Source organism: Ursus arctos, unplaced genomic scaffold (genome assembly GCF_023065955.2).
Source record: "Ursus arctos isolate Adak ecotype North America unplaced genomic scaffold, UrsArc2.0 scaffold_26, whole genome shotgun sequence".
Classification (NCBI taxonomy): Eukaryota; Metazoa; Chordata; class Mammalia; order Carnivora; family Ursidae; genus Ursus; species Ursus arctos.
Window position 1 is genome coordinate 40,983,025 of NW_026622941.1, and position 27,392 is coordinate 41,010,416.

The 27,392-nt window shown below is 43.5% G+C and overlaps 1 protein-coding gene across 13 annotated transcripts in view; it reads left to right on the plus strand.

The window, feature by feature from the left end:
* DIP2B (disco interacting protein 2 homolog B) overlaps positions 1 to 26,960 on the plus strand; it is a 213,597-nt gene extending 186,637 nt beyond the window's left edge. For all 13 annotated transcript variants that reach the window (XM_026501889.4, XM_048216776.2, XM_026501888.4 and 10 more), the window contains 15 exons: positions 80 to 189; positions 329 to 409; positions 4,422 to 4,545; positions 5,794 to 5,915; positions 7,167 to 7,278; positions 9,415 to 9,524; positions 10,253 to 10,383; positions 11,964 to 12,132; positions 13,229 to 13,399; positions 14,434 to 14,495; positions 15,419 to 15,476; positions 17,536 to 17,610; positions 19,020 to 19,197; positions 21,093 to 21,216; positions 22,873 to 26,960. In XM_026501889.4, the coding sequence (XP_026357674.1) occupies positions 80 to 189; positions 329 to 409; positions 4,422 to 4,545; positions 5,794 to 5,915; positions 7,167 to 7,278; positions 9,415 to 9,524; positions 10,253 to 10,383; positions 11,964 to 12,132; positions 13,229 to 13,399; positions 14,434 to 14,495; positions 15,419 to 15,476; positions 17,536 to 17,610; positions 19,020 to 19,197; positions 21,093 to 21,216; positions 22,873 to 23,125 (1,880 nt within the window). In that variant the 3' untranslated portion in view covers positions 23,126 to 26,960. The remainder of the gene's footprint in view (positions 1 to 79; positions 190 to 328; positions 410 to 4,421; positions 4,546 to 5,793; positions 5,916 to 7,166; positions 7,279 to 9,414; positions 9,525 to 10,252; positions 10,384 to 11,963; positions 12,133 to 13,228; positions 13,400 to 14,433; positions 14,496 to 15,418; positions 15,477 to 17,535; positions 17,611 to 19,019; positions 19,198 to 21,092; positions 21,217 to 22,872) is intronic.
* Positions 26,961 to 27,392: the final 432 nt, after the last annotated feature.

The following is a 27,392-nucleotide window of genomic DNA, read 5'->3' on the forward strand; positions in this document are numbered from 1 at the left end:
TTGGGTCAGTCTGGAAATACTTCGGGGGTATAGTTTGGATTACCACCCCCAGAGTGTTGATATTTGCCTTTACTTACAGGTGTGGGCCCTGCTTCTGTGATGGTTGGGAATCTGGTTGCTGGCAAACGCATAGCACAAGCTGCAGGAAGAGATCTTGGGCAAATTGAAGAGAATGACTTAGTAAGGAAGGTAAGAGTTCAGATGTGTTGATTTTTATTAAAAAAAAAGTCAAGGACAAACTTATACTTCAGGTAGTAGATGGGAGATGCATTATCCAACTTTTCCAGAGTTACTGACCCTGGTTCTTTTTTCCACTTTATGACTTCAGCACCAATTTCTGGCGGAGATTTTACAGTGGCGAGCCCAGGCAACTCCTGACCATGTGCTCTTCATGCTGTTAAATGCCAAGGTATTAAAAATCCAATTGTATATAATCAGATGAGTATTATGGGAGGATCTTAGGCACTCTTGATCTCTTTCATCAGAAAATTTCCATTGTCAACTCTGAGGGAGGAGTTACTGCTTTCTCCTTGTTTCGACATATGAGGATAAACTGTGCAATCACTTCAAGGTTGAAATGAGACCTCCTGGAGTGTTCCCTAATGCTGGCTTTCCCCGTGTTACAGTCGAGTCGCCTTTATGCAGTTCTGATAGGACCAGTAGGGCCACCGATGCAGTTCCATAGATCTACAGTGTATAGGATGCATTACGTCATGTCATTGTTTACCCAATTTGACTTTTAATTCTTAGACTTCCACCAGAAAGAAAAAGACTTTAGATAAACATTAATTTTTTTAAGATTTTATTTATTATTTATTTGAGAGAGAGAGCACGAGAGAGCACAAGCAGGGGGAGCAGCAGAGGGAGAGAAAGAAGGGGAAGCCGACTCCCTGCTGAGCAGGGAGTCCAGGACTCGATCCTAGGATCCTGAGATCATTACCTGAGCCAAAGGCAGACGCTTAAAGGACTGAACCACCCACGCGCCCCATAGATAAATACTTTTTTGAAACAAAGTTATTTTTACTGTATACTTAAATGATTTATTGCTAACAGATAAAAAACAAATTGAAAATTATTCAGAAGTGCATTTAACTGGTACTTTCTAATGGATGGCTCATCAGAATATTGTATTTTCTTAAGTTAGGCATTCTGTGAGTGTTTGCTGACATTTGTTTTAACGGCCGAATCAGAGGCTAAAACTACCGTGACAGTGGCATATAACAGTATTTTCCACCATCAGGGGAAGACCGGAGGGCCTGATGCAATCTCCCAGGCCACTTACCCAAATAGCCCTGTTCTGCCTAGGCTCCCCTAGATTCTGATGTATTTTATACAAACACACCTTTGAGAGTTTATGTAGTGATAGAACTTAATGAGGGGAGTATGCTGCACATCTTAGTGAAAAGTCATTAAAAATCTGAAGAACCATTGCGCTCTGATAGAAAACTTCTCGACTTTCTTGTTCTACCTCTAAATGAGGTGGGTTTCCCTCCAAGCCCGTGGATTCATTAGGGTCCTTCCATTTCAGTAAGATGCCAGGCCAGCTTACTTCCCCTCTCCACTTCCAAGCTGGGCTACAGGTAAAGCTGTAGCCCCATGAAACCTGTACCCCAGGTATTTGTTAGAAAGCATGAATTTAAATTTGCTTCTTGGTTAGAGAAATAATATATGTGTTGACTCAAAGACATTTAGTCCATTTATTCTTCTGCATATTCTAATATTTTACCTTGGATAAGGCCAGACTGTCAGAAAGCTTAGTGACCATATCATATTGTTCTCTCATGCCCAGAAAAAAAATTTTTTTAAGATTTATTTATTTGCTTGAGAGAGAGAGAGTGTGCAGAGTGTGGGGGAGGAGAGAGAGAGAGAGAGAATCTTAAGCGCCACGCCCAGCACAGAGTCCGATACGGGGCTCAGTCTCACGACCCTGAGATTATAACCTGAGCTGAAACCCAGAGTCAGATGCTTAACCGACTGTGCCATCCAGGCACCCCCAGGAAATTGTTTTTATTGCAGGTTTAGTTTGCTGCTGTACCAAGGATCAAAACGAAGAATATTATTGTAAGATATGAGAAGTGGCCTTATGGATTTAACCCTGGCTTTAGCCAAAGGGATATCCATTTTAATGTTATAACCTTAATGTCTAACAATAGACAATTGACTAAGTAAATTATGGCATTAAAATTATGGCATGAAGTACTATACAGTCATTCAAAACAGTTATAGAAGAATATTTCATTATGCAGAAAATATTCATAATGTGTAAGTGTTAAAAAAAAAGCGTATCAAACTTCAGTAAAATAATGAACTACGTAGGAGCACCTGGGTGGCTCAATCGGTTAAGTGTCTGACTTGATTTTGGCTCAGATCATGATCTCAGGGTCGTGAGATCGAGCCCCGCATTGGGCTCCGCCCTCAGTGCAGAGTCTACTTGAGAATCTCTCTCTCTCTCTCTCTCTCTGTCCCCCTTCCTCTACCCCTCCCACTTGTGCTCACTCTCTCTTTTTCTCTCTCTCTGAGATAAATAAATAAACCTTTAAAAAAAAGTGATAGTAATCGAGTACCTGCTAGAGACTCTGTTCTGGGTGCTGTATATTTCATAGTTCATTTTACAGTCGAGGAGACTGCGGCCCGGAGACATAAAATAACTTGCCTGAGGTCTCGTAAGTGGTAGGACTAGGAAATTACCTCTTTCATTTGAACCCAGAGCTGGCTTCTGAGCCCACATTCTTTACCAATGCAATACACAGCTTCAGGCAGAGAGTATAATATGGTAACATTTTTTTATTGTCACGTGTGAATTTATATATAATATAGACTCATTTTTTTAAAAACCAGGAAAATAGCAAAATGTTGATAGTGCTTACATCTGACTTATATTTTATTTGTCTCTATTTTCCATATTGAACATGTACTATTTTATATTAATGAAACTTAAAAATTATTTTTAGGGGCGCCTGGGTGGCACAGCGGTTAAGCGCCTGCCTTCGGCTCAGGGCGTGATCCCGGCGTTATGGGATCGAGCCCCACATCGGGCTCTTCAGCTATGAGCCTGCTTCTTCCTCTCCCGCTCCCCCTGCTTGTGTTCCCTCTCTCGCTGGCTGTCTCTATCTCTGTCAAATAAATAAATAAAATCTTTAAAAAAAAAAAAATTATTTTTAAAACAGCTCAGTAAAACTTGTTTTTCTTGTGAGACGTTTTGAGTTATAGCGTTACAATAATTAAGATAGGGTGGTATTAGCACAATAGGCAGAGAATAATTCGGTGTTATTTAGTGAAGTTGGAGACAGGCATACACGGTGACCCCATAATTCCATCTCTAGGTCTGCCCTCTGCCAAAACTCATGTGTTTATGCATGAGGATACATGTACAAGAACGATACTGTCCATCAGCAGCAGAATGGATGAATAAATCGTCGTTTGTACGGTTAAATACTACGCAGCACCAAATTGAGAACTACACCCGTGCCCTGCAGCAGAGATGACTGTTAATGTCGAGAGAAAGAAGCAAAACACAAGTATATACTGTACAGTTACATTTCTATAAAATCAAATCTTTCACAGGTGGTAACATTATAAGGAAAAGGAAATCCGTGATTAAGATTAAAAAGTCAAAGTAGCAGTGACGTATGGAGGGAAAGAAAGGATGAGACTAGACCAGGGGGACCCCTGGGGGTGCTTTTTGTGCTGCTGGTAGTGGTGTTTTTCATGCCATGCTGGTTCTTCTGCGGAAGCTTGCTTTGTAATTTTCCATTATGCAGTACATTCATATTTTAAGCACTTTCATATTTGTGTGGTTTATTTTACACACAAAAGGGTTTCAAAAAGCCCAGCTCAGTGAAACTTGGTTTGACACTCAGGAATTGATGAAGACACGCAGGGGATTATTCTCAGGATCAGGAATAGTTGGCTGTCTTCTGAGCTGCTAATCTTTATTATTAGCTAGTGGACTCTGGCTGGTACTGTTTTGTTTACATCTTTGCTGTTAGAAAACTCAGAGCCAAATTTGTGTTACACTCAGCAAATGCATACGAGGCACATGGCCACACGGCCAACAGTGACTGTCCTGACCTCACTCCTGTCCTCACGCTACTTTTATTCCCTTTATTTTCCTTCCACTCGTACTTCCTCATTTAAATAAAAAATTCCTATGTATTTTTGAAGCTGTCTTAAACAAGAAAGACTATAAATATGTATGTTTGATTTAAGTTAATGTTGATATTCTCTGAGTAACTTCAGACATTGAAAAAGAAAAGGAATACCACATGTCTTTCGGTACCAGGGATTTTCACTGGAATTGATAACTTGCTAAAGAGAATCTACCAAGGCACAAGCCTTTCCGATATAACGTTGAATTGGCTGTACTTGTCCCTATTTTATTTCCTGAGTTTTCACGCACTTATCTTTTCTTCTGTATAAAGGGAACTACTGTGTGCACAGCCAGTTGCCTTCAGCTTCATAAGCGAGCAGAGAGGATCGCGTCAGTTCTTGGTGATAAGGGGCATCTAAATGCAGGAGACAACGTGGTGTTGCTCTATCCACCTGGTAGGTGTTGGGTTGGTAAACTAGACTCAAGCTCCGTTACCAGACTACAGAGTATGAGAGGACAGGAAGTGAGGGCCGCCATCTTTGCCCATGTAGGCTGTGCGCTTCCCAGCTCTGAGAGCCCCAGGCACCAGGGCTAAGGTAAGAACCGAGCTTCACGCCCTGGTGTTGGGCAGCGCCATGGCTCTGCTGGGACGGTGTCTGTTGTATTTACTCTTGTATTCCCACTGTCTAGCATAGTTCCTGGTGCTATGGTAAATATCGAATGAATTAAGTAAAGACTTTCTGACTTTTGGAAACCCTCAAAAGAGGTGCTTTGTTTCTAGGAATGTTCAGGAATGGGACCATTTCACCCAGTTCCTAAAGAATATTGCGTGTGAACTCTTTGACTTTGCATTCTTTATATCCTGATTGATGTGTAGTCTTCGTTATTGCTGCTTTCATCTTCCATGCTCTCATTTAAATTAAAAATGTTCTTTTCACAGTAAGAGGGACTCGGAATTATCTGATGACACTTTGGTGTAAATATTCAAAATGTTAGGTGAAATATTTGAGTTGTTTGGTTCTTTATTCTTCTGTCACATTACCTACTCATACCTCTGGCTTTCTCTGGTCTTTTATCCCCCTTAGTTCATTTTGTTCTGTGACTCTCACTATGCTGTTTTATGTACACTGATACTAAGATTTCTTAAAGGGTCATCTGGTAAAAGAATCCCTCCTCTGGTGTTCCTGTGAGATTATCTTCCATCCACCAGCGAATGACATGGTGATGGACCAGAGCACTTCCTGAGGAGGCCACTCTCCATGTCCTGATAGTGGGGAGTCTTCTTCAAATTGAGTCACACAGCAGCCTTCTAAATATTTTTTTTAAAGCTCCTGTGTTCCTCATCCCTCCTTTCCCCGTTCTTTCATTGCCTAAGTTACAAGACCTAATTTCTGCAGTTACTTCTCCTAAGCAATATCAAGTAATGATTTCAAAATACCTTCCTTAGGTGTCTCTCAAGAGTTTTCTTTACTTCTGACTTCCTTTCTTGTTATTCATTCTTGGCTTCTCTATATTTTTTAAGTTGTTCTATAAGCTTCCTTCTTTATGCTCAATTCTTTCTTGATTTAAAAAATTTCTTCTGCTGTTATCTATGTTGAATTATGATCTCAATAGACTGGCATGTGATTTAATAAACTGGCTCTAGAAGATCTGCCTTTTAGTTTCTCAGTGATAATGGGCAGCTAAATGACTCTGTCTTGCAGGCATCGAGTTAATAGCTGCGTTCTATGGTTGCCTGTATGCGGGGTGCATACCTGTCACGGTCCGACCTCCTCATGCTCAGAACCTTGCGGCCACATTGCCCACTGTCCGCATGATTGTTGATGTAAGTACTGGGTATATTTTCCTTGTCCTCATCTCATAAAATTCAGAGTCAGACAGCTCAGGATCCTTACTAAATTTCCGGTTTTGTTGAGTTGGGAAGTGAAATCTGTCTCCTGAAAACCACCTCCTTTTCATTTATCTGACCAAGATGACTAGCATTTTTCAGTGAGGGAATGTGGGAAAGTGATTATTGGTGAGGTACAGAATTGTGTTTTTACCATGAACATTGAGGAGGTGAAGCTGTCATTAGTAATTCTCCCTAAAACTTTTTTTTTTTAATCTCCCTTCTTAAAAAATGTTCTTATTTTTTCTGCATAGTAGCCAAGATAATTTGACATGCCAAACTGAATTCTCCCCAGTGTTGGTCATTTTTATTTTGGTTAGTTTTATAAATTCTCTTGGTATAGTATTAAAAGGTATCTAGATCTTGCCCTGGAAGTGACAGAAGTTTCTCAAGGTTATGAGAATTGAAGGAAGTAACATAAATCTGTATTGCATCATATCCTAATTCATGTTACAGCAAAGAGGCAGAATTCTAATTTGTGTAACATTTGTTTCTCTCAGAACCGATGATCTGTCAGCAACTAGAGCCTGCAGTATAAAAGCCGTGTTCACCATAGATGATTTTATTACAAAGTTCAGCTCAGCAAAATGCCCTCTTTACATTCTGCAAAGTAGGCCAGAGCAGCAGGGAGGGGAGTTTCCTTCTGTTGACAGTTAAGGGGAAGTTGGTCACTTTGCATTTCCGTGTATAAGTTTCCATGGATAAGGAGAGCTTAGTTTCCGTGACAGCTCCGCATCCCTCAAGTTCAGGATATGTTCTAGGCCTAGTCCATGCACTAGACTGTGGCAGCTCCTGCAGCGATGATCGTCTGATTCCTCCCATTCCCGAGCAATACAAAATCCACATTTTTACTTTATCGGGGTCTTCATGAAATCAGAAGATGTTGGCATCCACACCAAGGTTATAACTATGAAATATTTGAGAAGCTCTGTTGTAAACAATAACTCGTGTTGTAAACAGGTCCATCCTTCTGAGACAGTTCAATGTCACACGGTCCCAGAAGGACAAATGTAGGGGAAACACCAGCATCCATTGTACTATTGTGTGTTCTCTGAAAATCGAATACTGTCCTATCCAGTATGGTGTGCTTTTAGTCTGGTAGGAGTTGCTTTTAGCAGCAGCCAGAGCCTGTGGGGCCACATGGGGACTAAGCTTCCTGGTGCTTATTTCTGTCCATTTGTTTTCTAGGTCAGCAAAGCAGCCTGCATTCTCACCACACAGACCCTAATGAGGCTACTGAGGTCCCGAGAGGCAGCAGCAGCCGTGGACGTGAAAACCTGGCCAACTATCATTGACACAGGTGAAAGGGAGATTTCTCCAGAGCTGTTGAAGGAGCAAGAACACTCACTCCCTGAGACCTAGATTCTCATGCCAAAGATGTTTATACGACTCTTTGGTTGCAACACATCCCACCTGCTAAGACAGAGGCAAAAGTTCCTCTCCAGTTCGCTTGTGTTACCAAAGGACTGGATGCTGCAACAGCCAGACCCAAAGATGCAGATCACAGTCTGCTAAGAGCTCTTGAAATGAAAAAGTGTCTTGCTCTTACTTTTGGCATCCTTGAACAGTGGCTAGGTTTTATGCAGAATATAACCATGTACACGTAAGGCCATATAAAATCTCGAGACGATCTGATCCTTGACTTCCAGATGTGATCTAGTTAAAGCAGCATTGAACTAGGAGTCAGAAGACCTGATTCTAGTTCAAGCTTGACTAATTATTTGCTATATAATATTCTCTGAGAGTACCTTTTCCTAAAATGCTACCTACCCTTACCTGACTCACATATTTTTTGAGAATATCAAGTGCAGCATATTAGGAATGTACTTTAAAAACCATAAAGTACATGAATTTAGGTGGTATCCGTGCTAAAAAAGCACGGAATAAGACGTGGGGCCGCCTGGAGAATGGTAGTAGAGGGAAGAGAGTGGGTTTTGGAGTCAGGTAGATGATATTTAAATCCTGACACTCTGTTACTCTCCGTGTATCCCTACTAACCGGGCAAAACTGTCCGTAAAGTGGGAGTTGCAATAACCACTTCGTGGAGCTATGAAGATTAAATGACATGATCTAAAGCACCTCGCACATAATCATAGTAATAACATCTTTTATTGAGCCCTTGCTATACGCCAGTCATCTAACATCTGTTACCTGATTTTATCCTCACACCAACTGTACTGGATGGGTGTGCTTTTATCCTTATTTTACAGATAGGAAGACTGAGGCTTAAGGAGGTTAAATAAGCAGCAGAACTAAAATTCAAACCCAGTCGATTTGGCTCCATTCCCAGCCTCTTCACCATTCCTTTCCTTTCTCCCTGTTTTCAATAAGGACCACATGGTGTCTGTCCAACTCAGGGTTTAAATTCAGGGATGGCAGGTATTTGTGGTGGTTGTGTGCCAGATGCTGAGCTAGAGTTTTTTACGTTTGTTGCTGAAGGACGGAAGCACGGTTGCCTATGGCACAAATGGACTGTTTTGGTGCTAAGGATGCAGGTAGACCCACTGTGGTTATTGGACTCACTGACATTTCAGGAAGACCTGAACTGGGGTTGTGATACAGACAACACAAAGGTTTCTGTAGGAACAGGAGTGACCCTACCCTATACAAAAGCGGGTTGAAAGTGATAGATAAAGTCTTTGGTTTGACCAAAGATGGGTGCCCAACAATATAGAGATTTAAAAGTCAGAGTCAGAATTGTGTCTTGATGCAGTAAGCCACAGAAGTCATTAATGAGGCATGGTTGGGCCCAGAGACATCCTTGATATCCTTGGTTTTGACATACTTAAACGAAGCAAATTTGGAAGGAAGGGAGAGGGTATATAAATAAACAAGCAAAGGAAAATAATCCCTAATTCTAAGTTTTCATTCTTAAAAATCTACCGTGTTAACTTGGAGAAAAACAACTTCTAAAGCTGTCCGTGAGTGATAGCGCATGTACTAAACTGTAAATAATGAACTTTAACTTGGAACCAGCATGATAACAACTAAGGCTTTTTGAGCTTTTTGAGTTGTTTTAAAAGTGCTTTATGTGAATTAACTCTCTATCAGTCCTGTGAGGGTAGGTCTTTTTCCCATTTTAGAGATAAGGAAACAGACACAAAGAGGTTAAATAATTCCGAAGTCACTTTGATGGTAAATGGCAGAGCTGGGTTTGAACACCGTGTTACACTACCCCTCACTAACCTTCTAGTGAACACATTCACCTGATGTAGGTGTGCTTCGTTTATATTTCCCAGTGGTGTGCTTATCCCCAGCCCACTTCTAGGAGTGACATACGTGAGCTGTTTGGTTAAATAGGAGAAGCCTAAGCTTCAGCAAATCCCGGGAGCCGTATTTGTCCATAGCAAAGCCTTAGCAAACCAGTTGAAGAGCAATGATTTTCATGTTCCAATGTGTCTGATTGATAACAGGGTTGTTTTTTTTTTCATTGCAGATGATTTACCCAGGAAAAGGTTACCTCAGCTGTATAAACCGCCCACTCCTGAGATGTTGGCGTATCTTGATTTTAGTGTCTCCACAACTGGCATGCTGACAGGAGTGAAGGTAGAGTGGGCTGGAGATAGTGACTCTCTCTGGATGTTGGTGAAATGCCAGGTCTGCAAAAAATAGAGATGACCACTGCCCCAGGGACTTCAGATGTAGAAGCCAACTGGTTGTACCAGAGACCAGTAGGCGGAGGATCAAAGGTCCCTGCTATATTTAAATAAAAGCATTGGCTCTTCCGGAATAAGTTATCCCAAGGAATTTGTGTTATGAAGTATTCTGAACCTGGCCTAGAAGCTAATAGATAATAAGAGTCACAGTTAAAGCCAGTAAGAAACCATAGATTCATATTTCATAGAACTCAGTATTAACTAAGGAACAAAAATATATGACCTTATGTTAGTCTCAGTATTAACTAAGGAACAAAAATATATGACCTTATGTTAGTCTCAGGTAGTTTTTTTTTTTAAGATTTATTTATTTATTTTAGAGGGTGGGGAGGGGCAGAGGGAGAGACAGAATCTCAAGCAGACTCCCCACTGAGGGTGGAGCTGACACAGGGCTCGATCTCACGACCCTAAGATCATGACCCGAGCCAAAACCAAAAGTCGGATGCTTACCTGACTAAGCCACCCAGGCACTCCTGACTTAGACTTTTTGAAACAATGAAAAATAGACATCATTTCGAGGAGTTTGGGGGAATTTGAAACTTTTCAAAACTATCATTAGAGCTTTTTCTGCCTGTGGGGATGCCAGTTCCATCCTGTTCCATGTTCCCTACTTTCCAGATGTCCCACTCTGCAGTCAATGCTCTTTGTAGAGCCATCAAGCTCCAGTGTGAGTTGTATTCTTCTCGGCAGATCGCCATCTGCCTTGACCCTTACTGTGGACTTGGCTTTGCACTCTGGTGTCTCTGCAGGTAGGAATGGAAAAGCAAAGAAACAGAATGAGTGGGGATGTCTTTGGGGCTATAACCATCTCATCCTTCCTTTTGCTCCCTTAATTTGGTAATGTTTCAATAAAATGCTGATGTTTCCAGAATTTGTACATACAATGTATCTCTTAAGTTCATTTAGTTTTGTTTAGTTTTTGTTTTTTTCTTATCCGTTAGTTTTATGCCTCATACAAAAAGTGACTGATCTTATTACTTGCTCTCTGCTCCATCCTGTAATCCTTATTTTAGAAGCCGAGCCAAGTAGAAGGATGATACTTGGGTGAAATATGTCAGGGTTTGACAGCCAGAACGTACCCCCTAGGTTTGGCAGGAAGGAGTATAATGAGATTAGATGACAGCATGTGGCTGGAAAGTGGCATGCCTGTCCTGTCCAGATTGTGTCTTATGGAATGGCAGATCCCCACTCCTCCCAGGGAACCTTCTCTCAGCCCTGCATTTTCACCTCCCTGGTAGACATCCCCATGACTGCTTCACTGACACCTACAACTCAGCATTCTCCTTGTGTGTCCTCATCTTTGTTAGGATGGGACCATTCACCTTAGGGGCCCAAACCGGGAACTTGAGCATTATCGTCAACTTCTATATCTGTATATCTCATGTCCATTTAAGTGTCATGTCCTTTGTGGCTCAGGTGTTCCTAAACCTGTCTGTACGTAAGAACCACCTCGAGGTCTTTAAAAAAGCAAATTAATGGGCCTTCCCCAGACTTACTAAAACTTAGATCTCCAGAGATGGCAGTCACAATTCCAGTACTTTTTAAATACAGGACTCTGGGGCTCCTCATGATTCTGATCTATACTTGGGTTTCAGAAGTTGAAGATTCATGGCTATGGACTATACCGATAAAGTGTGACTCTGTCATTCCTTTCTTTTTATCCTGGCTGCACTGTCGGGATTCGCCAGTGTCTGTGTGTCTCCAGTCCCTCTCCATGGTGCTGGGCTCGCCCCAGCTTAAAGCCTAAACTGCCTGCTGGTAAAGCCTTAAACTCCTTCAGACGATAATTACGCTCTTTTACAGTTTGGCCCCAACCTTTCTGGCCTCATTTCTCACCACTCCCCCATGCATCCTGTGCTATAGGATTTCATACTAGGGTGCTATTTCTGACTTTAAACACACCGTATACTTCTACGTTTCTTTTCCTTTGCATATGCTGTTCCTCTGCCTGGAATGCTCTCGACCACCACCCCATTTCCTCCAGCCACTGTCAAATTCCTGCTCATTCTTTAAGCCCAGGCTCAAGTGACACCTCAGTGAAACACCCGCCTCCCCCACCCTAGCTTTCCTAATTTGAATGACTTGCTCCTTCTTTTGCAATCTTGATTTTATGATCTTCACATCTCAGATACCACACAGTCTGCTGTATTCTAGTTCTTGTGTCTTGTGAGTTGGACAGGAGCAAGGCCGATGTTTAGACCTTTATATCTCCTATGACCTTACATTGCCCTTCACGTGCGGTAAGCATCTGTTGAATGGGTGCTGTTCTAAAACATCCCGGTGTCTAGGATGAATTGATAACACCGTCTGTCGCCTTTCTTCATTGCAGTGTCTATTCGGGTCACCAGTCCATCTTAATTCCTCCTATGGAGCTAGAAAACAACCTTTTCCTCTGGCTCTCCACTGTCAACCAGTACAAAATAAGGGACACTTTCTGCTCCTATTCAGTAATGGAGCTCTGCACCAAAGGGCTTGGAAACCAAGTGGAGGTGCTAAAGGTAAGCGGCAACTATACAAGTAGCCTGTCCCGAGGGGTTTGGAAGACACGGGCCAGGCATGAAGATCCCTGAGTAGGGCCTGACAGGCATAACTGTCTGCTTTTTTCTAGCCAGTCAGCATTTTGTAAACCTCAGGAATTTTGTTTCTTCCACTTTCTAATTTAATGCGCTCTTTCAGAGTTTAATCTGAGTCTTACTTTGTGGAGAGGAAGGTGAAACTAGTCAGGAGGCTGAATGGAAATGACTTCATGGAAAGATGAAAGAGAACCATGACCTCCAGGAGAATTTTTTTCCAAAAAAATTTGCAGCCTCGGAGTAGTGGAAATTGGCGAGTGCCCCAAAGATGAGGGTAGCTCATTCCTGTGTGTATCCAGGAATGACGTATCTGACTGGCGTATGAGAGACACAGAAGACACTGATTTTCTTTAATAGAGAATTATGTGGAATTTAAGAAACAAAACAGAGGAGCACAGGGGAAGGGAGGGAAAAATAAAACAAGATGAAATCAGAGTGGGAGACAAACCTTAATCATAGGAAACAAACTGAAGGTTGCTGGGGGGTGGTAACTGGGTGAGGAAAAGTAAGGAGGGCACGTGACGTAATGAGCACTGGGTGTTATATAAGAGTGATGATCACTGACCTCTACCTCTGAAACCAATAATACACTATATGTTAATTGAATTTAAATAAGAATAAATAAATAAAAATAGAGAATTATAATCCTAAGAGGATAAAAAGAGATGAGATTCGATCTCTAGAGTGCTAGATTTTTCTCTCAGTCCCTTTCTCCATTTTGAAATAGAAAGACATCTAAAGTACAGAAGTTGGGGAGGTATAAAAATGGATCACTGAAGAATCTGAGATTTTTAGATTAAAGAGGAAAGAAATAGAGAACGAGCAGATTTACCAGTGGGTAGTAATGTTAGTGGAATGCCTTGGTATTTCTGAAAACTTTAGTCTTTTCCCTGGGTGTTTGAGATGAGAATACACAGTTCCTTGGCTCTTCCCGACCAAAGAGCTAGAACAGTGGCCCTACCTATTCAGTTCTGTTTGTGTTCCTACTGACTTCAGCTCTCGTGCCGTTGCTGTCTTACAGACCAGAGGAATCAACCTCTCCTGCATCCGGACGTGTGTGGTTGTGGCCGAGGAGCGACCCCGCATTGCCCTCCAGCAGTCCTTCTCCAAGCTCTTCAAAGACATCGGGCTGTCCCCTCGGGCTGTCAGCACCACTTTTGGATCAAGAGTCAATGTAGCGATATGTTTACAGGTGACTGTCGTGAAATCTTGCTTGATGATGAATGGAAGCGAAGTGTGTGGCACTCCACAGCAGAGCCTTCAAAGCCCGGCAGCCCGGCACGAGCCCGGTTCCGCTTACTTGCTCTGGGACTGCGGGCTTTTCATTTGGATTTCACCATGCCTCATTCTGCTCACCTGTAGGACGAAGATAATAAAATTGTTCTTTGCAGGGTCATTCTGTGGAATCACTGAGTTACTAGGCGCACGCGCTTGGAGCCACGCCCAGCAGTTGAGCCCCAGTTTAAATGTTTACCCTAGTAGTTTAGTGGTACATGATGATGAATCAAGATTTTTGAGTCCTATTTGAATTTTATTAATATCTTACCTTCTGTTTTTCTGTCTTTTTTTTTTTTTAAACAAAGGAAGCACAAATAAGCCTGTATTCTTTTCTTCCGCCAGATGGCAACTTTGCCATGTTATTGTTGGTGGCTAAATAACAGAAAAGAACTAAGTCTGATTTTTGGTAGCTTGGAGGCTAAACGCAGTAAATGTAGGCATGGGCAGGAGAGAGAGGAAAAGAAGACGGCACGCATGGGTGGGTACTTTCAGGGCTGCTGTGACCATGGGCAAGTGCAAGGGACGTTCAGGCAGCATCGTGATGATGTAACCTTGGAGCCCCGTCACAGGCTCCTTGCTGTCCGCTTAGGCCAGGGTCGGTTTTGAAGATCCTGTGGAGGCTGGCCTGTCTCATCTGTGCCTTGAGCCCAGGGACGAGAACCCTCCTGAGCCCGGGAACCTTTCAGGGCTGATTCAGCCCCTGTGACTAGGCCCCCGGCCTACTCTCCCAGGGGAGGGAGGGAAAGAAACACGAGGCCGTGAGTCTCTTTCAGCGTGTGACTGCAACCCTGCCTCACCTGGTTGAAGAGAGGGGGAGATTTCAGAATGGAGTTTGGATTTCTCATGTATATGGCTAAATTATCTATGTCTTGATTTGCGAATGTGAAATACGGAAATACAATTCATTTAAATTTTAAATAAACAATGCGTTGATTTCTTTTTCTTTAGGGAACCTCAGGGCCTGACCCGACTACTGTGTACGTGGACCTAAAGTCCTTGAGACATGACAGGTACAGCGGATTTATTATGCTCTCTCCCGATTTGAGGTTCGAAGCATAAAAAATGCTGAGCCCCAAGAAAGCTGGCACTCTCCCTCATTCCTTTTGTTTGTATCTTCCAGGGAGGGAGGGGAAGAAGGAAGGAATTTGTTTCTAATAACACCTGATAAGATTTATGTTTATGAGAAGAAAGCTCCAATTCTCAGAGTTGCTGTGCTGTTCTTTAATATTAAAATGTAATACTTAGTTCCTGCCTATGTAAAAATATTTTGTGACATTTGATATAAAGTGAACTAAAATGGATAGACTCTTTCCTCTGGGAGTTTAAAAATAAAAGATGGAACAGACAAGATGAATGAGGCAGAGTAGGGTTTTTGAAACAAGACTTTATCTAAACCCCAGGAATAAAAGCCCTCCTCCTCATCGGCTTACAGGGGAGTTTTAGCTTGTCCCAAGGTGAGCGCCTGGCCGGGCTCTGGGACCTTTGCCCAGGTCCCACCGACTTTAGCTGCGTTCCCCGATGTGCCCCGTGGCACCGACCCAGCCTGCACAGCTAGAGCCTCTCTCTAGCGCAGTGGTTCTCAGCCTGGGGAGAATTTGCCCTCCAGAGGACGTTTGACAGTGTCCATAGACGGTTTTGCTTGTCACAACAAGAGGGTTGTTACTGACATCTAGTGGGTAGAGGCCTGGGATGTTGCATAACAGCCTACAGTGCACAGGATAGAGCTCCTCATCAAAAATTGTAAATGAACATTATCTGACCCAAAATGTCAGTAGTGCCAAGTTCGAGAAACTCTGCTCTAGCATGAGAAGGAGAGACAAACTAAAGGTCTCAGGAGGGCAGTATACAGCTATCGTAGATGCGGTGCTGCCTGTTTTTCGAATATACGTACATATACGTATAGATGTATATAGTAAATATCGTTCTTCTGCAGGGTTCGTCTCGTGGAACGGGGTGCCCCCCAGAGTTTGCTCCTCTCAGAGTCTGGAAAGGTAATTTGTCTATTAACCATTGGAAGTTGGTCTGCCTGGGGAAATGGTTCGTGTTTATTTATTCATTCATTCATTCATTCTTTTTTAAATGGTTCCTTTTAAAGAAACTTGAAGCCATGTAACGTATTAGTATCCAAGGCAAGCCTTCATTGAAATCTGGAGATAATTCAATAATTTCACCTTAGCTAATACTTTTAAATTCATTGGGGTACATAGATAAGAAGAATTGTAGATTTGAACCTTCTTAATTTCCACAGATTCTTTTTAAAAATCCAACTGACACATTATTCTTTCTTGACAAGTCAGCAAAATTCAGTGTTCATTATATTCAAGATGGAGAGGTGAACAGCTCTTAGAGCCAATTCTCTCTTTATAAACGTTACAAGGAGAAAAATAGGGTGGTAGTGGGGAGGTGGGGTTGAAGATGAGGGAAGGCATGCATGTGTTTAAAGCTGAAAGAGAAATCAAAACGGGGAAGGGACTGCGGATACACAGAGTGTGTGTCTATGGGGTAAGATTTCTTAGACTAGACGAGGCTTTAAAATGTTCAAGCACAGGGGCGCCTGGGTGGCACAGCGGTTAAGCGTCTGCCTTCGGCTCAGGGCGTGATCCCGGCGTTATGGGATCGAGCCCCACATCAGGCTCCTCCGCTGGGAGCCTGCTTCTTCCTCTCCCACTCCCCCTGCTTGTGTTCCCGCTCTCGCTGGCTGTCTCTATCTCTGTTGAATAAATCAATAAAATCTTTAAAAAAAAAAAATGTTCAGGCAGAGACACAGTTACTGTCTCAGTCCCTTGGGGCTGCTGTCACAGATGCCACAGATCGTGCGGCTTATAAATAAGCGATGCTTCCTTCTCACGGTTCTGGGGCTGGGAAGTCCAGGGTCATGGCGGCAGCAGATTCTGGTGGAGGATTTTTGGTCCACGGATGGCCGTCCTATCGCTGTATTCTCACGTGGTGGAAGGCCCCAGCCCCTCATGCCATCATAGCGGGGATTTAGGTAGATGACACAGAACGTACGAACTTCGGAGGGACACAACCGTAGTCTGCGGCGGTTTTGAACATTTACTGAGGGTGCGAGAACATCATAAGCTAGCGAGTTTCTCATTCTTTTGAAGAGATAGCAGTGATGCCTCAGAATTCTTTCTAGTAATTCTGAAAGGCAGAGGGGGAAATTATAAAGAAAAAAGGGGATCCTGCCTAACCTGTCAAGCAGCAGATCAAGTCCAGGGGACACTTAGTCCAACTTCTCTCTTCCGTTTAAACTCTTTGAAGTGGAGTTGGGTTGATCTTCTTACCACGTTGTCAGCTCCCTGGCTGCCTCAGCTCGTGGTCGGGCGCCTCAGAAGCTTTCACGCAGTGCCTGACCCCGACCAGTGTGAACGGTCTTGTCTCTTCCTTCCTTGAGGTCTTAGATGTAGGAGCCTAGATAATCGTTGTAGCGCTTCTCAGCTAACCTCAAACTCTAGAAACGCAAGCTGGAAAATTAGGTTTAAGGGACAGAACACGGGTAACCAGAGAAGCGGTGAGCTGTGCTCACGGCCAGCACCTGTTCTTCCTTTTCTCTCCTGAGGGAGATCCCGAGCGCGTGATGTCTTTCATGACCCCGGGGCAGAACCCATTCTCTGCAAAGCTGCCACCGTCCTCTCTTACTCTTCACGTTCCTCTCACTAGCTCTCGCTGAAGACGGGAGCGGAGCCTCTCACGGGATCCCTCCTGCTGCCCTTTCTGCTTTAAGGGGTTTTCCTGCCGTCACTCCAGTGAACAGGACAGATCACGAGAAAGGGCGGTCACATTACAGATTCTTACTGTTTTGGTTCTGGGCTGCAGTTTCTCATCCCTTTGAAGGGAAGGTTAGACTGGTTGGTTCCCTGGTTTATTTTTGAGGATGGATCTTATTAGACCTCTGGTCCCCACTGAAGACAGTCCCGGGAGCACCACATCAGTTAGCGCCTGCCTTTGCGCCCTCGCTCGCCTGACCAAAGGAGGGGTGGCGGGTGACTGCACACCCAGGGGTCATTAGAGTTGATTGAGTCTTTGTGTTTTCCCTTTGATGCTCAGATTTTACCTGGAGTGAAAGTGGTTATTGTTAATCCCGAGACCAAAGGGCCTGTTGGAGACTCTCATCTTGGAGAGGTATGTATAATTTTTATTTTTACTCTGAAAAGTAAGACTTTAGGGTTCACATTCAAGAAGACAGTGAAACTGTGGATTTAGCTTTTCCCTCATCGTGAATTATCATCTTTTTAAAGAGTTTTAATCTGGGGCACCTGGGTGGCTCAGTCAGTTAAGCATCTGCCTTCTGCTCAGGTATTGATCCCAGGGTCCGGGGATCGAGCCCCGCATCGGGTTCCCTGCTCAGCAGGGGAGCCTCCTTCTCCCTCTCCCTCTGCCTGCCGCTCCCCCTGCTTGTGCTCTCTCTCTCTGTCAAATTTTTAAAAAAGAGAGGGTTTTAATCTTTTTTTGTAAGGTTCAAGACTAAAAAGAGATTGAGACCAGGATGGAGGGAACATTTTGGCACCCAGGTTAAAACTAGTCCCAGATTTGTTCACTGACATTCCTTTAGCTGAAAAGGAAAATGGGCAAATCCTACCTGTTCCCACCTAGTAAGGGGTGGAACTGAAAGGAGCCACAAATACTTTAAAATTCATGGAAATTTTTTATTCTATTCTAAAATGTGTCCATCTTTGTGTTAGTATCAAGATATTTTTTAAAAGATTTTTTAAAAGACTTACTTTTTCTTCCCTCAAGTAGTTGAGGGGCACTGATGTTTCACCCCGTAGTTTACCAGGAGGAGCATTGCAGGTGCAGGAGCCAGATGACCTGTGCTCTGCCACTTCCCAGCCTCTAACTACCGAGCAAGTTACTTACTTTCTCTGGGCCTAAGTTTTTTCATCCATAAATAATAATTGCACCCACCTAATTTCACCTAATGAAATTGTGCGACAGTTAACTACATTAATACCCGTATCTGTAATGCCCGTGGAACAGTGCCCGTCACATAATGAGTTCTCAATAAACACTAGTGTCATTACCAGTATTGGCTATTGCTGTGTTTACAGTGCGAATTCAGACACCCCGTAGCGTTTTCCTGAGGGCCTTAAATGCTGGCGCAGAAGCACAGAAATGATCCCCCGATGCATCCGCGGGCTCTGGAGGAGGCTGGGAAATGAGCCAGGGAGGCGCTGTAGCGTGGTGGTTGAGAGCATGGGCTCTGCAGCTCCGCAGGCGTGGGTGTGGGTCTCCTAGTTTCTGCATCGTAGATGAGTTACTTAACTCCTTGGTTTGTCATCTGTAAAGTGGGAATAACTAGGACAGAACTGTACTGTCGCCTGTGTCAGGACTGATGGGGATAAGGCATATAAAGCCCTTACCCCTCTGTCTAGCACGTGGGAAACACTTGGTAAATGTCAGCTGCCTTTATTGTTGTGATGTTGTTACTGTAACAATGAGAATTTAAAACAATACTAATCCGTCCAAAGAGACTTGCGTTGATATACTTCCGTCCCTGCTGAAATGTGACCAGTGCCCTTTTCTTGTTGTAGATTTGGGTGAACAGTCCCCACACAGCCAGTGGCTATTACACCATCTATGACAGTGAGACTCTTCAAGCTGATCATTTCAACACTCGCCTCAGCTTTGGAGATGCTGCCCAGACGCTCTGGGCTCGGACGGGGTACCTTGGTTTCGTCCGCCGGACTGAGCTCACAGCGGCCACCGGAGGTAGCTTCCTCACCAGCACGCCCCCCTTCAGCCTGCCTTTTCAGCCGGTAGCTCTGGCTCGCCTTCCTCAGCCTGCCTTTGTGTTGTCAAGTGTGTGTATTTAATTATTCCCTTCTGTGATTCTGGAACCCGTACGTGAATTTATATTCATTTGAAGCAAGATGCCCCATGAGGAGTACGTAGGATGCGGGTACCCAGGGTACCACGTCGGCATCTCTGAACTGTGGGTGAGCACAGCCGACAGTCACGGCGACGTGCCTGATGCCGACCGTGCCCCTGGCTGACTCCAGCCGCTGCACGAGCCCTAGGACGGCTGTTTCATCTTGTAGCTCTTCTACTCCTGCACCCCATTTTGGATTTAGGAGAAACAACCCTGATCCCTGAGAGCAGGGGATCGGTGTGGAGGAGCCCTCTTGCTGACGCGCTCTGTCCCTTCGGCATCTCACGTTCGATACGAGACTGGTTGGCAAGGCTCTGGTGTGAGCAGTCCCCGCATTACCCGCTGCTCGGTTGGCTGTCATGGCTTCACTGCCGCCTGCCGTCAGCTTTCCTTCCTCATGGCGTTAATCGCCGTGTTAAAATGCTCAACACAAGCTGTATCATCACTTCAAGAACACATGCAAATAACTCCCCGGGCTTTAAAGGTCTGAATTAGAGCAAAGTCATTCCTCCTAAGCAGCTTACGTTGTTCCATAGTGACCAGCGTCCATAGTTTCTCCACGTTTCAAGGGGAGACAGGATAACGTACTGGGGAAGAGGGAGGTATTCCTCACCAGGTGCCCTGGTTTTGAAGCCTACCTCTGCCATTTGCTTTGTGACCTCGAGCGAGCACTGAGCCTCTCAGTTTCCTACCTGGGCAGTGGCTTGTGGAAATGATGTGAGATTAACTACTGTGTTTCAGTCGTGTTTGTTATTCTAGTTTTTATGAGGTCTTCTTATATGGTGGGAATCTTCTAGACCTTCTCATCCTTCTCTCTCCAACAGCTTCTAGCACTTTGTTTTGCTCAGTGTTTCAGAAATTTACCCTTTCCTGAAAATATTGTACTCAGTAGACCTAGCAAAATCATCTCTTTCTTCAAAATGCAGTATCTATATAGACATAAAACAGGAATGTAGCTTTATGTATGTGGTGTGTGCCTGCACTTAAGACAAAAAAAATATTTCTGCCATGTTCTAGCTGGATTACAAGCCTATTGATAACCGGGACTAGTCTCTCCATATTCTGTAATCCTACTCCTTATATCTGGACCCCTTGCAGATGTCTAGGAATAACAACACATGCTCATTTCTTCTCCCTCTCAAATCCTCTCTCCCTGCTCCACCCCTCCCCCAGCTGTTATCTGGCTAATTCCTATTTATCCGTAAAAGCTCAGCCTGGTTTCGGCTTTTCCTTCTCTGAACCCTTGAGCTGAGCGCAGGGGGTGTCCTCTGCTCGCTTCACACACACCTCGTGCGCACGCGTAGCACGGGGCTTACCACGTCACAGTGGAGCACCTGTTGTGTGTCCGTCTCCCCCACTAGACGGTAAATGTCTTCAGAGTGGGAATCGTGTTTTGTCATCTTCCCAGCACTGGACACAATTCCTAGGACGTAGAAATAGTAATAATAGTAATCATCATTGCTAATTTTTTTTTTAGCACTTACAGTGTACCAGGCATCATATTAACTCCCTTACTCGTATTATCTCATTTGATACAGCAGCCATTTAGTATTCTCCCTGTCTCACAGAGGGGAAGCAGGACTCAGAGACTTAAGTAATTGGCTCAAAGTCACACAGCTGGTGAGTGGTGGGGTCAAGTGACGTGGCAGGCAGTCTGCCCTGGCACTCTTCACTCCAACATTGTATTGCGCTCATTATGTCCGATGAACCAGATTTCTCTTTTTCTTTGTGTCAGAGCGTCACGATGCATTATATGTGGTGGGAGCTCTGGACGAAACGCTGGAGCTGAGAGGCTTACGATACCACCCGATCGATATTGAGACCTCCGTGTCCCGGATCCACAGGAGCATTGCTGAATGGTAAATGGCCCAGCACGTGATCGTGTTCCCATCGCAGCTGTAGTGTCTGTTAAAATTGGTCTAAGTAGTCAGCCGTCTGTACCAAATACCCCCTACAGACCTAGAACTTCAAGGGGAGTAAGCAGATAAATGGACTGATTCATTCTTGTCGTGGTGTGCCGTCTGCTGTGGCAGATGAGGCCGTGGAGACACTGAGACAGCCTCCATGGGACCCCTGTGGAGTCGAGTCCTCCCTACTGATAGATTCTTACCATCGGAAGAGCTCTAACTCATCATCTGTCTCTAGAAAGTCGGTGTAATATGGTGGAAAGGACCATGACTTTAAGTTCAAAAGACCCAACTTGAAGGCCCAGCTCTCTCTCCCATGTAGGCAGCTTTCCTCATGTAAAATATTTCCTCTGCTATTTCCTAATTATGGGGAGGATCAAATGGGAATGTGCTTTGCAAACTGTCAGATGGTAAGCAGATGAAAAAGGTCATTATTACCTCATCCAACTTGCCTCTCAGTGTAGGAATTCCTTCCACATTATCCCTGATAAAGGAACATCCAGCCTCACACTGACTAAAAATTCCTTAAAATTAAAACTCGATAGTTTTTACCCAGTGGCTTTCATTCTGGAGTCTTGACAATACAGAATCCACCCGGTTTCTTTTCTACATTTTTAATTCGGTATGTCCTTCCTTGGTGGTTGTTTTTTTCTTTTCTTTTGTTTTTTTAACCCATGCTAACTAGCCACAATTCTTTTGTGGTTGCTCATGCTTTCTAGATGCTTCTTTGTCAGCATCATCTCACTTTGGTCAGAGTCTCTCCCCAGACCCGAACAATGCCCATGAATTATAAGAACAATACAGAGAAGTAGGGTGCCATGGTTACCCTCTAATTTTAGACCTTTGACTTTTAATGCATCCAAATATTGTGTACATTTTTTTAAATGATTGGAATCTGTTTTAAAGCTATTTAACACTTCATATCACAGGTCGGGCCATACCTTCTAACCCAGCAGTCCCACTCGATATAAGGCAACTTTCTACCTTATGTCACCTTTATAGCCCGATGAGAGAGACACCTGTACGGGGCACTAAGTGCAGATGAGGAGAGGTGCACTCCCTTCCTGTTAGGTCTAAGAATATTACCTTTGTCAGAGCTCTTTGGTTGCAAATAACAGAAACTCTCCCCAAAAAAACAACGCAAAAGAAAAAGTTAATGAAAAGAATACCCGGCTACCTCAGAGTTTCCTAAGAGTCTCTATGGATCTCAAGAAAGGTAGAAGCAAGGGATGGGAAGGGTCAGGAACCACTGTCCTCTCACTTTCTAGAGCCGTATGGGCACCACTTCGTTCTTTCTCTCATCCCTGATGAGCCATTCCCTGTGCCGCTCTGGACACCCGGCCACGCCAGAACTTTCACGTGTGCTTAGTTCACATGACCAGCCAACGACTCTCAACCCCCTTGCCACACCCCCGAGAGACTGTGGATGGCTCAGCTAATGAGCTGTGATCACAGGGCAAGGTCATTGCAGACATGGCTGCTGGCCTTCTGGTTGGGTCCGAGAGGGAAGGCAGTTGTCAGAGAAATTGCAATAAGTCTTGGGCAGATACTATGAAAGACACCTGGTGAACGTAATGACGTGTTAACTGAATGTCATTGGAATTTCAGTGCCGTGTTCACGTGGACCAACTTGCTTGTGGTGGTTGTGGAACTGTGTGGCTCTGAACAGGAAGCCCTAGACCTGGTTCCTTTAGTGACAAACGTGGTCCTGGAAGAGCATTACCTCATCGTTGGCGTGGTGGTGGTGGTGGACCCGGGTGTCATCCCCATCAACTCGAGAGGAGAGAAGCAGAGGATGCACCTGCGTGACAGCTTCCTGGCGGACCAGTTAGACCCCATCTATGTGGCTTATAACATGTAACCAGCCTTGTGGGGCTCACAGGGGCCGTCCGGAGAAACCACAAGGACCAAAGACCGGTGACTAGGAGCGAGCTTTCAAATGGTGTGAAAGAAGCTGAGATGGTTACATTATATCCTTCATCTCATCCTGTGGGATTCTGCGATCACAGGACGCACAGGAAAGGGGAATCACGTGGTAGCAAATGAAAACAATGTTAACAGTCCATTAGTCATGAGCTTTGACATAGCGTGAGCAGCACGTTACTAAAGCAATTACATGCATGTTGCAGTTTTGTCATCTGTTGTATATACTTGTACTTTTCCCTAATGCTGTTTTAGAATTTTGTAAGGGAGTTTAATGAATTCACATGAAGGGGGTAGTCGGAGTTCTCCAGTTCCCCGCTCTGTACTGTATTCTGCCGTTTTCCCATAGCTGGACATTCTGCAGGTTTTGTTAACGTGGAACTACTCAGCTTATTTTCCGCTGACCCATAAGCAAATCAAATAACCCACTGAATATGAGAGTTACTTTATATATATAATTCTTGAGAGTAAAACATTTTGACCAGTGTTTTAAACGTGTAAATAAGAATACACACAATTCAGCTAGAAAATTGAAGAATTGGCGTGTATAGTCATGACAACTAAAGTAGAAACGTTTCTACTTTACGAGAATTTCAATATTCTCTTAATGCAGTGTAATTGAATAGGTAACTAAAAAGTGCAAACTGTTTGCAGGTTTCGCTGCACATTGTACTATGTCTCTGTTGGCTGATGTATTTTATAAACTAAAGCTGCCTATGTTTGTTTTTAAAGCTCGCATTCCCAGAATCAGCTTAAGCTTTTAAGAATTCAACCTGTTTCTACAAGCTGAAAATCTCAGTTTAAAAATCAAATGGTTATGAAAAGGCTAAGCTTCATTAGATCCCGCCCTATCCTAAGGAACCACAATAACCCACGCTGGCCCCCAGTGTTGAAACTGTGTTTCAGATTTAGAGTGACTGCAGAAGAATTTAGGATTTCCTCTTTTTCCAGGCCCATTGTCAACCGCGTCTCCAGTTTACACATAGAGCTTCTCTTTTCGGAAAACTGAAGAGTGTCCTCTGTTCTTCCAGTTCATAAGGGCAGGGATTTTAGGAACAAGAATGACAGGCTGGGAAGGCAGTGGGATCAGCAGTCACGGGAAACCGTAAAGGCGACATAACTACAGATCTCGAAACTGACCGATTTGGGTTGCCAAAATAGCTAGGCTTATGCTGAAATAGGGGAAGTCTGATGTATGCAAGAAACTCTTTTGAAATAACTGTGGTGCCCAGGCCAAGTGGACTGAGCGTGGGACTGAGTTGGCCTCTGGCTCGGTTTCCTTTCTTTGGTCTGATACTTCATGTATTTGAATATAGTTGAATTTTATTATTTTTTTCTTACAGAAATATTTTTAAAAATTAAAAAAAAAAGCTCCAAGTGAACAGAGTTAACTTGTTAAATCAGAATGGTTCTCTTTGACCCACTCTGGTCTATCGTGTAAATATTTATTTAGACTATTTTAATAATACATATTATTTACCCCACTGTAACATCATGTAAACTAAATATGTTTTTAAACAATTTTTAAGACTTGTAATTACCCTGAAAATAAGGTTTATACTGCAAAGCCCAGACCCTTCGTCACTCTCGGGGGCTGCCCTACAGTCCCGTGGCTCCAAGCCACTTTCTTGCCTCCCTTTTACACAAGCCTCTTTTCCTCCCAGTTTTTTCTCCGCTGAGGCCAGACCTCAAGACATTTTCCAGTTCCAGATCTCTTTTTTGACATTTTGGATGAAATTAATTTACACATGATGGAAGAGGTTCTAAGATGTACAGGAAAAAAAAGCACTTACATTGGGGCAAGAAATTCCAGTGACTAGCTATGGTTCAGTTTGCAGAAAAAACAGCCTGCTTATTTGGAAAGTAATTTTCATAATCCACAAGTTCTAAGAAAAAAAATATAGGCAGAGTCTTACCCTGTGGGTTACTTTGAAAATTCTTACTACACAAGTTAGGGTGTCTGCTAGAAATATAATGTGAGCCACATCGGTCATTTTAAATTTTCTAGTAACCACATTTTAAAAAGTAAAAAGAAACCAGTGAAATTGACTTTAATATCTTTCATTTAACCCAGTATATAAAAAATACTGTAATTTCCACGTGAAATCAATATGAAAAGTGACTGAGATATTTTCTCTTCTTTTTTTTCATATTAAGTCTTTGAAATCCAGTGTGTATTAAGCACATTTCAATTCGGACTACCCACGTTTCAAGTTTTCAGTAGCCGCATGTGGCTAGTGGCTACAACATTGGGCAGAGGTGATCTGTGTTCATTCTTTTAAACCAGATACGCCATTAATCTCAGAGTGTGGTCAACTCCCAGTTACTTAGGGTTTGATTATCTGGGTTTGTAGTTCCTCAGGCCTCTGATTTATCCTTAGCTTTTGCTTTCTACCTTGCGGCTGCTTTATTGATCTTTCGCATATTCCCCAAAGCCAAAATATACTAGTGGAAGAAAGAAAGCTGAGCTGTGTCTTTGGGAACTTCTCAGTAACTGTGGTAAGGGATCCTCTGGAAGGGGAAGAGAGTCCAGTCGTTAGCCTAGGGGTGCTTGAGGGGTCATCTGTAGTTTTAATGCCTAGTCTGTTACAGACTTGGATAAGAAAGCTTTCTCTTGATGACACAGCCCTCTTGCCCTTTCCACATTAAGTAGAACCTTCGTGGTAGAATGGGCTCTTAGGACAGACCCAAAAGGCCATTACCGATAGAAACAGCCTAGCCAAAACTCTGGAACACATTCTGTCTGGGTTTTTATTTTATGCCTGTGAAAAAGACGACGAGATTAATAGCAAGCCCCCATTTCAGTTAAGAGAAATCCATTCATCTAACAGCTTTCGAAACTCTTTCTGCCTCTCAGCAGAAGTAATTGAGGTGGATCAGGAAGGGGCTGCCTCAGGAAAATTCCTAAGCCCAAGGGATTCTTAGAGCTGCACAAATGTCACCTCCTGCATCAGCGCGACCCTGGGAATGACCGGCACGCTAAGGGGCATCGGTGTGAACCCACGCTAAGGGGCATCGGTGTGAACCCTTTATTTAACCTGCTGCCTCAGAAAGGGGGCCCGGTCTAGACCACCGCCACCATCAAGTCCTTCCCTCACGAAGTCGTGCTGCCTCAGGCTCTTTAGGGACCATTGCCTGTCTGTTGGTAACACAAGTGTGTCTCCTTTCTGTCGTCCCTGGGCAGTGCTTGCTTAATGCTTTTGTTGAATCAGCAAAGGGCCTGAGGCCTTAGGTTTTTTGGTTAAGGTCTCTGCCCCAGGCATGGTGCTCAATATCTTGGCCAAATAAATTACTTTCCTTGAATATCCAGCGATCTTTTAGACTGAAGCAATGAGGAGTTATCACCTCACCCTCAGACTCCAACACGACCTATGCCTTAGTGTTGTTTTTGTTGTCTGCTTTGATGTAAAAGCAAGAGTGTTTGGAGCAAGAAGCTGCAGTACTCCAAATACACAATAGGCCTTTTCTCTATCATTCATACAACATTTCTGGTCTAGGTGTATGTAGACGGGCCATGTTATTTGTCCACAGGGAGAGAGTGTAAAGATCTAAGAATAATTTTTTAGTCCTAAATGATGTTTTGTTTACTTTCTGTCAAGATATTTACCAGTGTCAAATTCAAACTATAGTACCGTGTAATTATGTATAAAGTTTTTTTATTTATTTGAAATTAGATTAGATACATTTTTAAATTTAACATCTGGCTGGACAGTGTTCTATTAACTCATTGAATGTGTTTCCTTTGTCTTGTGTTAATAAATATTGATGCCTGATTGTGTTTAATGCTTCACACATTGGCAGGATTGATCAATTGGAACTGATAAATTGTAAATTTAACTTAGGATGGTAAGACCTAAAGATAGATCGAGTGGTCTAGGGAAAATAAACACAGAGATCCAAAGTTTCAGTAAATCAGTGCTGTGACAGGAAGGCAAGTCAAGGGACACAAGTGGGTCGTTTTGAAAACTAAGAAGGCTTTGTCAGGAACAATTAAAGTTTCGTTTTCCTCCTACCCAGGCGGCATGTGGTAGTTTTAAACTATGGATCATAAATTTTATTTTTCTTCTAATCCGTGATTGGACTGGATTTCAGCCTTCACTAAAGTGATGTCGTTTGCTCTTCATGTCTTGGTTTCAAGAAACTTGATGGGAGCGCATCCATTTGTGCGTGTTCCCCAGCCCTGGTCCTCGAACTACTACTGTCCA